The following is a 13298-nucleotide window of genomic DNA, read 5'->3' on the forward strand; positions in this document are numbered from 1 at the left end:
TTGTGGAATCGCTTAGCTCTGTCAATTACTTGCTGCTTATGCAGTAGTCCTGTTGTAGCATCACCAGGTTGGCACTTCAATTTTAGGTATATCTGGTTCTGCTTCTGACATACTTTGCTGTACTCTTCATTGAACCAGGGTTGATCCCTTGGATTGGTTGTAATGGTAGAGTGGGGGATATGTCAGACCATGAGGTCACAGATTATGGTTGAGTAGAATTCCTCTGCTGCTGATGGCCCACAGCGCCTCATAGTTGCCCAGTCTTGAGTTGCTAGATTGGTTTGAAATCAATTCCATTTATTACGTTGGTGGTGCCACATAACACAATGGAGGGTATCCTCAATGTGAAATCAGGACCTCGGGTGAAGTTCTCCGGTAACGGCGCGATGTCCGCCAACCGGCGCCAAAAACGGCGCAAATCAGTCGGACATCGCGCCGCCCCAAAGGTGCGGAATCCTCCGCACCTTGGGGGGCCGAGTCCCAACCTTGAGGGGCTAGGCCCGCGCCGGACAAATTTCCACCCCGCCAGCTGGCGGAAAAGGCCTTTGGTGTCCCGCCAGCTGGCGCGGAAATGACATTGCCGGGCAGCGCATGAGCGGGAGCGTTAGCGGCCGCTCAAGGCATCCCCGCGCATGCGCTGTGGAGGGAGTCTCTTCCGCCTCCGCCATGGTGGAGACCGTGGCAAAGGCGGAAGGAAAAGAGTGCCCCCACGGCACAGGCCCGCCCGCGGATCGGTGGATCCCGATCGCGGGCCAGGCCACCGTGGGGGCACCCCCCGGGGCCAGATCGCCACCAGGACCCTGGAGCCCGCCCGCGCCGCCTTGTCCCACCGCTAAGAGAGGTGGTTTAATCCATGCCGGCGGGACATCTTAGCAGCGGGACTTCGGCCCATCCAAAGGGGGGGGGCCCGCCAACCGGCGCAGCGTGATTCCCGCCCTCGCCGAATCTCCGGTGCCGGAGAATTCGGGAACCGGCGGGGGCGGGATTCACGCCAGCCCCCGGCGATTCTCCGACCCAGTGGGGGGGGGGGGGGTCAGAGAATCTCGCCCCTCGTCTCCGTAAGAACTGTGCGCTGGTCGTCCCTACCGATACTGTCCTGGATAGATGCATTTGCGGCAGACAGGTTGGTGAGGGTGAGGTCAGGAATGTTTTTCACTCTTGTTGGTTCTCATACCACCTGATGAAATGAATGAAATGAAAATTGCTTATTGTCACAAGTAGGCTTCAAATGAAGTTACTGTGAAAAGCCCCTAGTCGCCACATTCCGGCACCTGTTCGGGGACGTTGATACGGGAATTGAACCATGCTGCTGGCCTGCCTTGGTCTGCTTTCAAAGCCAGCGATTTGCAGACTCAGTCTGGCGTGTGGCGGTACTACCAAGCCACTCTTGGTGAATGACTTAGGGTCTTCCATCCAGAGTGCATTCTGCTCCCTTGGCACCCTCTGTGCTTCCTCCAAGTGATGTTCAACATGGAGGAGTACTGATTCACCAGCTGAAGGGGGACATACCTGAGAAGCAGCAGGTTTCCTTATCCATGTTTGGGCCTGATGCCATGACACGCCATGGAGTCCAATCTCCTTCCCGACTTTATACCATTGTGCTGCCACCTCTGTTGGGTCTATCCTGCCAATGGGGCAGGACATACCCATGGGTGATGATGGTGGTGTCTGGGATATTATCTGTAAGCTATGATTCCGTAAGTATGATTACGTCAGGCTCTACTAGACTGTGGCACAGCTCTCAGTTTTGGCACAAGCCCCCAGATGTTGGCAAGGAGGACTTTGCAGGGTCATCAGGGCTGGGCTTGCCATTGTCATTTCCGATGCTTAAGTCAATACCTGGGGCGTCATTCTCCGACCCCCCGCCGGGTTGGAGAATCGCCGGGGGCTGGCGTGAATCCCGCCCCCGCCGGTTGCCGAAGTCTCCGGTACCGGATATTCGGCGGGGGCGGGAATCGGGCCGCGCCGGTTGGCGGGCCCCCCCCGCTGGATTCTCCGGCCCGGATGGGCCGAAGTCCCGCCGATAAATTGCCTGTCCCGCTGGCGTGGATTAAACCACCTTTTGAACGGCGGGACAAGGCGGCGTGGGCGGGCTCCGGGGTCCTGGGGGGGGCGCGGGTCGATCTGGCCCCGGGGGGGTGCCCCCACGGTGGCCTGGCCCGCAATCGGGGCCCACCGATCCGCGGACGGGCCTGTGCCGTGGGGGCACTCTTTCCCTTCCGCCTCCGCCACGGTCTCCACCATGGCGGAGGCGGAAGAGACTCCCTCCACTGCACATGCACGGGAAACTGTCAGCGGCCGCTGACGCTCCTGCGCATGCGCCGCCCCGATATGTCATTTCCGCGCCAGCTGGCGGGGCAACAAAGGCCGTTTCCGCCAGCTGGCGGGGCGGAAATCCCTCCGGCGTCGGCCTAGCCCCTCAATGTTGGGGCTCGGCCCCCAAAGATGCGGAGCATTCTGCACCTTTGAGGCGGCGCGATGCCCTTCTGATTGGCGCCATTTTGGGCGCCAGTCGGCGGACATCGCGCCGTTTGGGGAGAATTTTGCCCCTGGTGTTCCGTCCAGTTTTCTTCCTTTTTATTGTGTCTGTAGCGGTTTGATACAACTGAGTGGCTTGCTAGGCCTTTTTGGAGAATATTTAAGAGTCCCATATTGGTCAGGCCAGTTGAGGATCGCAGATTTCCTTCCCTAAAAGATATTAATGAACTAGATGGGATTTTACGACAATTGGCAATGGTTTCATGGTCATTGTTAAACATTTAATTCCAGATTTTTACTGAATTCAACTTCCATGATCTGATTCAAACTCAGGTCCCTAAAGCATTACCCTGGGACTCTGGATTGTTACTCCAGTGGCAATATCACCACACCTCCCATCATGAGTCTCAACTAAAATACAACCGGACACAGCTCCACCTTCAGTTCAATTGAGTACAGAGTACATTGAGGGGATCATGATAATGATGTTACCCCTGTGGGGTTAGAAACCGAGTTAATGGGCATGATTTAATGGGAAACACTGTCCCGTTTTGGGGAGGTTTCGCGGGGCCCTTCTTGTTGACTGCAGTGCCGAGAACCACCCCGCTATCAAACGGGACACTTTTTTCTCGCCTCAGCGAGGAACACCATTTTAAATTCCGTCAAGATCTCGTAACTCCCCACCGCAGCCTCTGGATTTCCCCAACGTCCCAACTTACTTGTTCGGGTGTCTTCGAGTCTCCTTCATCCCACCTCATAAGGGCAGGGCACCCCCGGACCCTATCCCCAGCATGGGCAACCTGCCACCTGAGAACTTTGGCACTGCCAAGGTTCTCTCTCCCGGTGGTGGTGTGCTGCCTTCTTCTGTCGGAGTCATGAGCACAGGGACGCGCAGCTGGTAGCCTTCGTGGCCAGGGCACCTCGCCATGGTGGCCGAGATTTGGTGCTGACATGTGGTGCAGGGTGGGGTCTGCTCACCCTCTGGGTGGGGGGGGGAGGGGTTATAGGTGTGTGGGACGGTAGTTGGTGCCAGGGCACAGTAGTACCTACTCACCCTGGCTGCCCTGAGGAGGTCGAGGAGCTTCATCCTGCACTGCTGGCTGGTCCCGGTGGTAGGGCACACAGCGCTCATGGCGTCTGCTACCTGAGCCCAGGCCTGGTGTACAGAGGTAGGTGGCAGCCTCCTTCCCATCCTGGGGTACAGGGTGGCCCATCTCTCCTCCACCGCATACAGCAAGGTATCCAGCTCCGCGTCTGCAACTGGGGTGCCGCTCTCTGTGCTGTCATCTTGTTTGCTGGGATGAGTGTGTGTGTGTGGGGAGCAGAATGCTAATATGCAGCTGCACCTTCTCAGCCTCTTGAGTGCCAATCCCAAACCCGCCACATTGGGCACTGTTTTTCATTGGAATCGCTCGTCTTCCACGTGGGACGGCACTCGCCCATTAACGGTTGTTGAATTGCTCCGGGAGCGTCGCCAATTTTGCTATCGTAGAAGTCCTGGCATCAGCACTTAGTCTCAGACACAGAGAATCCCGCCCAATATCTCAAATTATCTACTTCCAGGGAATCTCCATCAATCAAAACAAAGTTCCATTAGGAATCTCTTTGTAAGCAAGTCCGTGATTGGAATGAATGATTATTTCACTTTTACGACATCTGGGGCGAAATTCTCCTACCCGCCCCGCCACATTTCTGCGCCGACCGGCCGGCGGGAGTCTCCGTAACGCCGGCCGGTCAATGGGGTTTCCCATTGTGGGGCAGCCCCACGCCGTCGGGAAATCCCCAGGCGCCGGCAAAACGGAGACTCCCGCCGGCGGAGAATGATGCCCCTTATTGCAGACACACCGGCCGGGGTTCTCCGACCCCGGAGAATCGCGCCACGCTGCCCCGACGCTGGCTCGCTGATTCTCCGGCGCCGATTTTCGGGTGACACCGAGATCACCGCCGTGCCGTTCGGGGGCTGCTGAAAGCGCCCCCCCCCCCCCCGGCGATTCTCCAGGCCGCGATGGGCCAAGTGCCCGCCTAGTTCGGCTGAGTCCCGCTGGCGTGGGTTACGTATGGTCCCACCCGGCGGGTCCTCGGAGTTCTATCTGCGGGGGCCGTCCTGGTGGTGGGGCGGGGGTATCCAATCCTGGAGGGGGCCTCCACGGTGGCCTGGCCCGCGATTGGGGCCTAATGATCGGCGGGCAGGCTAGTTCCGTGAGGGCCTATGTTCCTCCGCGCCGGGCCTCTGTAGGGCTCTGCCATATTGCCCGGGATCCGGCACGCAGACGGGAACCCACGCGCATGCGCGAGCTCGCGCCAGCCGTGGCGCACCGGCTTTCGGGCGCCGAAGTTTCGGAGACCACTCCGGTGCCGTACTAGCCCCCTAGGTAGGGGTGGATAGCTGCCAGGTGAGGCCCTTTGACGCCGGAGTGGCTTGCGCCACTTTTCACGCTGGCGTCAGAACTTGGCCGCAGGACTGGAGAATCCCGGCCACCGTCTGCCTGTATGTTAAACCCGGATTTTAAACAAATATTACTGTACAGATATAAATATCTTAACCCAGGCTTTAAATAACATTACTGCTACAGATATATATATATATATATATAAAACAATCTATACAAACATTTCCTACATTCATCACAATTGTTTGATTAAAGGCACATTCTGACATGGGCTTATGTTCATGTGGAATTGAGACTTCTAATACCACACAGAGTTTGAACAGACAATGTACAGGAGTGGACGAAACACAAACCCAGGTCACTGATGCGAAAGGAAAAAATATTGATTCATTGTCACAGCCAATGTCTCAATTACTGCACCATGAATTAAAATTACCCAAATACTTCAACTGGTGTAACAAAGCAACCATTTCATCCATTTTGGGAAGAAAATAATAACATTGTCGCAATGTAACTGGATTGGGAAGGGTGTCTCACTGCATGCATGATGTTAAGGGTGAGTGTGCGGATGCTCACCTTTTGTCCGTGGAAGCCAGGAACACCAGTGATTCCTACAGAGCCCTACCAAGGTCAAAAATTTAAAAAAAGACAACATATTAGATCCAGAACAGATAGCGGGTCCTTTCATATTTGCAAGGATAAAATAAAGGTTATTCTGGTGCATATTCTTTGCCAGGCCTTGTCTAAGGCTGCATATATTTCCAGTAAGTTATATTTCTTCCACATTATTCTGTTGTTAGTAATTTGAAGGAATCTTGCCATTTTTGTAAACAGGTCCAAACATTTGATGGTTTGACCTGAAAGGTATATTTTGTTGTTTTGCAGCTTAAGTGAGTTCTGTGCAGGGTGTTGTGTCTCCATCTGTGATCAAATTCAACAACAAAGCTCTGGATTTCTGCTACCTGGAATCTACAGTGACAGACAATCTGTCTCCTGACGAAGAACTCTGTACATGCTCTGGAAAGACTTGCATGGGGAAAATAACAAATTGACCCGCCTACACAAAGTCTGTATCCTCAGAAAGGTGCTGTCTGATAGCAAAGCCTGAATACCTTTATTTACTAAGAAAGAAACATTCAATAACATCCAACTCTGGTATCTAGACTCATCCTCAGCATCACATGGAAAGACAATGTCACCAATGAAGCAGTCCTTTCTAGGGAAAGCATGCCAGGAAAGCTAACGCTAAACAAGCAAACAGAGTTTCACTGATTTGGGCATGTGCACAGGATAGAAGATGGACACATCCCCCAGGATATGCTATATGAGGAAGTAGCCTATGTCAAGAGACCAAAAATCTCCGATTCCAGGAATGCTGTCAAAAGAGACAGTGAATGCCCTCAACATCAAACATGGCAAATGGGAAACTGTAGCTGACAATTGATGCAAATGGCGACACCAGTTGTGGGCAGGGGTTTGTCACCATCATGACGTGGGGTTTGAGAAGCTCCACAGCAGATGGCAGCCCGGTAAACAAGGCATCAGCAGTGGTCATCCCACAGCACGAGCATGGGACAACTTCATGTGTGGCAGACTTTGCTTTTCCAGAAGCAGCTTGTTCAGCCATCTAAACAAGTACAGCAGCTAATCTCATCTGACCTCACCAGCGTTCTGAGGCTGCATTCCCATCATCTCTCACAGATGGAAGGATGTCAATCAGGCCATATTGAGAACTCTATTACTTTTTATTACTCTATTACTCTATTAGTATTACTTATCTGAGGGCTTAGTACTCATTACTCTTTTACTTTAGTTTCTCTTGTTCTGGTTTTCAGCTGCGAGATCTGTAGATCTACTCTCAGGTCTCTGTCCATGCAACTCTTCAGCTGGCTTGAGGAAGTGGACCTTGTCACATTCTCCTCCTTCTTCGCAGATACAAAGCACAATGGGTGTTTGAGGGATGTCCCTGGCTCCGGTGGAGCTGCAGGTTGTTTTAATATTCCGTGACTTATTATCATCCATAATGAGGATAGATGTGATCATAACTGGGTCACACAACTTAATTTAGTGAGAGAAGTGTCCCAAAGCTATGCCTTGCAAGAAGAACAATAAAGTGATTCACCATTATTTTTCCAAAAACAGGGATTTATATTGATATAATATCTTGCATATTCTCAAGGCAGACAAATTCTCATTGTGGTTGACATATAATTTAAAGAACTCTGCGCCTTCTGGATTGTTAAAGCTCCAAGTACATTTCAAGCTGCAAATTACATTTTGTTAAAATAACACACGGACGAGAGGAAATTCAATACTCCCTATATAACCACCATCGTGAGTCCCATGTGGTGTATTGCCTCTCTGGTAAAGTGTAAAGGAAATCATGGAAAGGGGGCAGAATATTCTCTAGGCGGAAGGAAGTGGGCCAGATGTTGTGGTACATATTGGTACGAATGCCATAGAGAGGGCAGGTACTGAGGTTCCACGGTCCGATTTTGAGGAGCTGGAAGGAAGCTAAAAAGTAAGACCTTGAGGGTGATAACCTCTACATTACTCCGATTGTGTGACAGTGCAACAGAAATAAAACAATAGGGAGGATCAATACAGGGTTTGAGTCACGGTGCACGATGCAAGGAGGGATTCAGGTTCTTGCAGTAAAGGATCCGCCTATTCAAAAGGCCCAGGCCGCATATCCATAAATTAGGCCCAATGGCCCCATGGGAGCTTTACTAGTGTGGTGTGTCAGCGTACTTAAATTAACTTGGCAGAGGGACATGCACCAGTGTATAGAAGTAGAAAATAGGAATAATTGCATTAAATGAGAGTGGTGGACTGTTCTAGAGAAGCAAATAGTTTTATATTGGATTAAACCAGGCTAAGAAGGACCACGAGGAATGCAGGTTTACAATACATGGGCGGGATTCTCCAACACCACACCGGGCCGGCGTGAATCCCGCCCCCGCCGTGTCCCGAAGTCTCCGTCACCAGAGATTCGGCAGGGGGCGGGAATCGCGCCGTTCGGCGGGGGCGGGAATCGCGCCATGCCGGTCGGCGGGCACACCCCCGCCGATTCTCCGGGCTGCGATGGGCCGAAGTCCCGCTGCTGGAAAGTCTGTCCCGCCAGCGTGGATTAAACCACCTTTTGAACGGCGGGACAAGGCGGCGCGGGCAGGCTCCAGGGTCCTGGGGTGGGGGGAGGGACGCAGGGCGATCTGGCCCCGGGGATGCCCCCACGGTGGCCTGGCCCGCGATCGGGGCCCACCGATCCGTGGGCGGGCCTGTGCCGTGGGGGCACTCTTTTTCTTCCGCCTTCGCCATGGTCTTCACTATGGCAGAAGCGGAAGAGACCTCCTCCCCTGCGCATGCGCAGGGATGACATCAGCAGCCGCTGACGCTCCCGCGCATGCGTCGCCCGGCGAAGACCTTTCGGCCCCGGCTGGAGTGGCGCCAAAGGCCTTTCCCGCCAGCCGGCGGAGTGCAAATCACTCCGGCGCAGGCCTAGCCCCTCAAGGTGAGGGCTTGGCCCCTAAAGGTGTGGAGACTTCCGCTCCTTTGGGGCGGCCCGACGCCGCAGTGGTTCCCGCCACTCCATTACGCCGGAACCCCCCGCTCCGCCGGGTAGGGGAGAATCCCGCCTCATGTTTGTAAACGTACAAAGTATGAGGAATAAGATTGATGAGCTACAAGCATAAATATCTGTGTGAGAATACAAAACAGAAGTAATAATTGTAATGGGACTTAAAAAGGTGAGGTCTGGGTGCTTGAAATTCAATGGTAGGCAGTGTTCAAAAAGTCATGGAAGGAAAAAAGCTGGGTGTGGTGGCAGTGCTGATTAGGGAAGACATAGCAGTGGAAAGAAGGAATGTCCTTGAGACGGCAAAGACATAATCCACCTGGTCCGTGTCAAGAAGCAAAAAGGGCAAGATAGCGCCACTGGAGGGAATCTATCAGCCTCCAAATAGACAGAGAGAAATCTAAAGCAGAACTAAATTCTCCCAGATTGTTAGAACACTTTCAATGGAATGAGGAAAGATCTGGCCGGGTAAGATGGAACCAAAGACTGACAGGAAAAGCTTTAACGGAACACATGATGATTTTAAAGGAGGAGATGCTTCAGGAGGCTAGGTATATTCCAACAAGGGGAAAGGTGGGGGGACCAAAACCAGGTTACCTTAGATGACGAGGCAGATGAAACGAAGGAAAAAAGATGCATGTCAGGTGAATTCTTCAAGTGAGAACCAGGTCAAATACAATGGCTGCGATTTAGCTGGAGCGCTAACTGCGGGCGCAAATCTCAGAATGGCCGTTAAATATCGTTAGTGGTCAAAAACAGGATTTGCGCCGGCAAGATGTCTGAATGTGATCTTCCCCATCCCCCTTCGATGATGTAATCAGGTTCACGCCCAGAAAGATTGTGCACCTGATTCGCATAGCTTATGATAAATTAAAATGTCATTAGCAGGCTTAACACCGTAACTACTACCCTCTCCATATGGTCCCACCTAGCCAGCATTACGTCACACCAGCATGAATCATTCCTGGTTTTCAAAAACAAAAAACAGTCATGGGGACCATGCCAGGGGCGCACAGGTAAGTATAGCCCTAGATGGCGAAGGACATGCCCAGCACTGTCACCCTGGCAGTGCCAACCTGGCATTGCGAGGGATGGGCCGTCTGTGGAGCTCAATTGGGTGGGGTTCCTCTTATGTGTGTTGGGATTGGGGGTTTGGCAATGTGTATGAGGGAGGTGGGTGCCCCGATATTTGCCTGGTTGTGGGGTGGGCGATGGAGGGGAAGGATTGCCCAGATACCTGTGTGGGGGAGAGTGTCAGAGAGTGTCCCGATTCTTACCTGGTGGGGTGGGGGGTGAGGTGGGGGAAAGAGTGCCCGGAGAATTGTATGGTGTGGGGACAAGTGGCAGATGGAATTTAAGACAGTGAAGTGTGAGATGATGTTGACAATCTCACTTTAAAACCACACAAATCTTAATGTGCACTAGTCTGAATTAGAGCAATAAAATGCAATTAAAATTGCACAAGTACTTTTATTTCAAACATTCTTTTTCTTGTAATTTCCTTGTTTTAAGTTATTCTTCCCCATGTTTGGTCTGCATGGCCACTACATCTCTGTTGCTGAAGGAATAGGTGCACTTCCAGACTGTCACTAATAGTTCCTGTAACTGGTCTGCAGGAAGCATGCAAGTCCAACAGGCATGACCTCTCTCGTGTGGAGAAGTTGCATGATCCATTACATTTGATCTTCACTCTCGGAATTAGTGCTCCAACATGAAGCTCACCCAAAATTTATGTTTTGCCTTGCTAGGAATGGAGATTTATGTTACAGCATTGTTTTCCTAACCAGATTCCACCTGTGAGCTAACTCCTGCCTAAATGACTTCGAACTCTTCATGAGAGGAAGTTGCTGATGAAGTTTGATTAAAAAATAATGAAGAACATTAAGTAACTTCCTCTCATCAAACATTGGGTTCCTTTACATGTCACCAATCTTCTTTTGTCTAATCTACTGGTGAACTCCAAAACTGAATTAAAAATCCAGTAATTTCCAAATTGGATGGATTTGGAAACTTTAAGGTAGTTCTATTGGGAAGATATGATGGAATTTAGCGCTCTAAGCACGCACATGATCACATTATATAGCTATGTGATTGATAGGTAGCATGCAGAAGAAATGCATCTCTCCATAACACCGTGTGATTTTTGACAGTGGCAGGAAGACTGACAGCTTAGTGTGTTAAAACATTACTTTATTCTTATACTGTTGCATGCATTTGATCTCTTTGATACTTTAATAGTATCTTTAAAGTAAATCTCCATAGCAATGTCATGAGTTATGTAGGTACCTTGTTTTCCTGACAGTTTAGTAATACAGGCACATCCAATTTCAATAGTCGTGCAGGATAAACAAATGTGTTTGAATCTGCGTGTGGTTCAGGAGCTGGTTTTTTGATCGGTTAGGTTTCCAAGGCAGGCTGGGACCTGAAATTCTATGGGCTGCAGTCTCCACAGTTATGTAAAGGCAGTTCTCACTAGTGCTCCCCAATGCTGACTGCCAAAGTTTGAGGGGTCATGCATTAAATCCCGTGTAGCTAATTTATATGGGGGAGGCAGGTGCCTGCACCCTTAGAGGCACATCTCCGGTGCCAGCCTACCCTCACAGTTGGGAACTCTGGCACCTGCTCAGCATTGGGCAGGGACTTTTATCCATGTTCCTTCTTTGGCCGCTTTCCTGACATTAGGCCCCTCTGGAGATCAGTACACCTCAACTCACTGGGCATTCCATCCTCCTGTACTGCTCCGGGTCCCAATTAACTCAGGGAAGCTGGAAGTCTATAGACTCCACCGTCCCCTCATAAAGCAGGCTGAAATATCTTGGAAACAGTGAACACTTGGCACAACCTGACCCCTGGAGGCAATTTCTATTGGAACAAGTTTCTGGAGCATTTCTCAAGGAAATCTGAAACCATTTTCCGTTCCTTACTTTTGCATCAAAGAAGTTATCAAAAGAACGTAGGGTGTATATAATAGACATGCAATCAAGCATGAATTTAATTATGCGACTTTTATAAATTTGTATTAGTTTAATGAAAAGAAGAGGTATTGGCTGCACCTAAATAAACATCAATAAATGTGCAATGTTGACCTAGCTATTCAGAATCACTCGTCAGACAGAGGAATGGAATGGTAAGACACTGGGAGCTGCATGATATTGATTAAAGAAAAGAAAGTAGCCAAAAGCTAAATTTAAAAAAATTATACAGTATTATATTGAATATGTAGCACAGAAACAGGCTATTCAGCTCAACAGGTCTGTGCCGGAGTTTACATTCCATACAAGTCTCCTCCCATTCCATCCAGCTCATCCCAGTCTTTTTCTAATGTACTCTTCTAATTTCCTAGTGAAAGCAGTTAAGCGTTAAGTATGTTCTGTGATAACCAGTTCCACGTTAGAACCATTCTCTGAGTAAAGCAATTTCTCCTCATTTCCTGAATGGGTTATTTTTGTGACTATCTTGTATTGAAGGATTCTCCCACAAGTGCAAACATTCCCTCTGCATCAACCCTGTTCAAGGTATACATAATTTTAAAAACAATTATCAGATCAGCTCAAAGTCTCCCATTTTAAAAAAATCTGGTGCAATCCTTGGCAATTGTTTTTAGACTTCCTCAAGTGCTTCTTAATTATCCTCTTTATTGAATGGGCACCAGAACAGTGCACGATACTCTATGACCTGACCAGGGCTCGATACAAGTTTGACATAACTTCATTACTTTTGAATTCTACACCTTGGAAATAAATCCCAGCGCTTTGCTAGAATGTTAAATTGCTTTGTTGGCCTGCGACACTTTTAAATGATTTGTTCACCTGTATATCCCTAGACCCCTTTGGTCCTCTACTCCATTCAGCTTCTTAATTTTTTTAGCTGTGGTTGTGGGTTGTATTTTTATTTTTCCTATCAAATTGCATTACCTCCTATTACAGCTCATTTGCCACTTAATTGTTCAGTTTGCTTGTTTTCTGATGGCATTTTGTCTTATTTTGCATGCTTCCTTAGTTAAACTTACACACCTATCATATATCAGAAACACTGAGTGCCAAAACAAGAAGTAAACCTACAAAAGGTATAGAAAATGAATGCTGGAAGTGTTAGGAATAAGACACCAAGTGGAAGTTACTGTAGCAGGAATAGCAATATGAAAAGCATGTTAAACCCCAGACGATGGTAATGAATACAACATACAATGATACAGAATGCTCATAAAAGATAGAACAGACATGAAAGGAGGTGGTGTAGCCGATAATCAGAGACACAAGGGAAGATAAAAATGCTGATCGCTGGGAGGTGGAAAAACTCATTCTGACTTGGCATCTTCTGTATAAAAAGAATAAAGAGAAAATATGATATAGTATAGAGTGGTAGATCTGAAAAAGACAGCAGTTTGCTTTATGAAAAGATAAGAAGGGTATGAGAACTTCAAACAAGTAAATGTAATTTGGGAATATTCAGAGTCCAAGTTGATAAATGAAATGCATAGCTGTTTCATGACTCCCTGGGCGGGATTCTCTCATGCCGCGCCGTATGGGAGAATCGCAGTTCGCGCCATTTTTTCCCCGCGATGCCGCTCCGCCATTCTCCCAACCGGCGAGAATGGCGTCATCAAGGTCAACGCCGCGCCTGCCAGAGAATCGCCCGAGGTACTAAGTACGGTGATTCTCCAGGTCCAACCCGCTATTCAGCGGCCCGGATGGGCCGAAGTCCCGACGGCGTGACCCCAGGTAAAGAAATTTGTCAGCCAGTCGTGCTGGCTGACGATGTGGAGGAAGGAGGTGAGTGGCCGGCCTCACCATAGGCAGCAGGAAGTGGCGTCCCCGGCCGTGCTGGTGGGCGGTGGGAGGGTTCTCGGAGAAGGA

The 13298-nt window shown here is 49.9% G+C and overlaps 1 protein-coding gene across 1 annotated transcript in view; it reads right to left on the reverse strand.

The window, feature by feature from the left end:
• LOC140408742 (uncharacterized) overlaps window positions 1-13298 on the reverse strand; it is a 264053-nt gene that overhangs the window by 207529 nt on the left and 43226 nt on the right. The window contains exon 8 of the mRNA XM_072496372.1: window positions 5445-5489. Within this exon, the coding sequence (XP_072352473.1) occupies window positions 5445-5489 (45 nt within the window). The remainder of the gene's footprint in view (window positions 1-5444; window positions 5490-13298) is intronic.

The sequence above is a fragment of the Scyliorhinus torazame genome, chromosome 3 (genome assembly GCF_047496885.1).
Source record: "Scyliorhinus torazame isolate Kashiwa2021f chromosome 3, sScyTor2.1, whole genome shotgun sequence".
In the NCBI taxonomy this organism is placed as follows: Eukaryota; Metazoa; Chordata; class Chondrichthyes; order Carcharhiniformes; family Scyliorhinidae; genus Scyliorhinus; species Scyliorhinus torazame.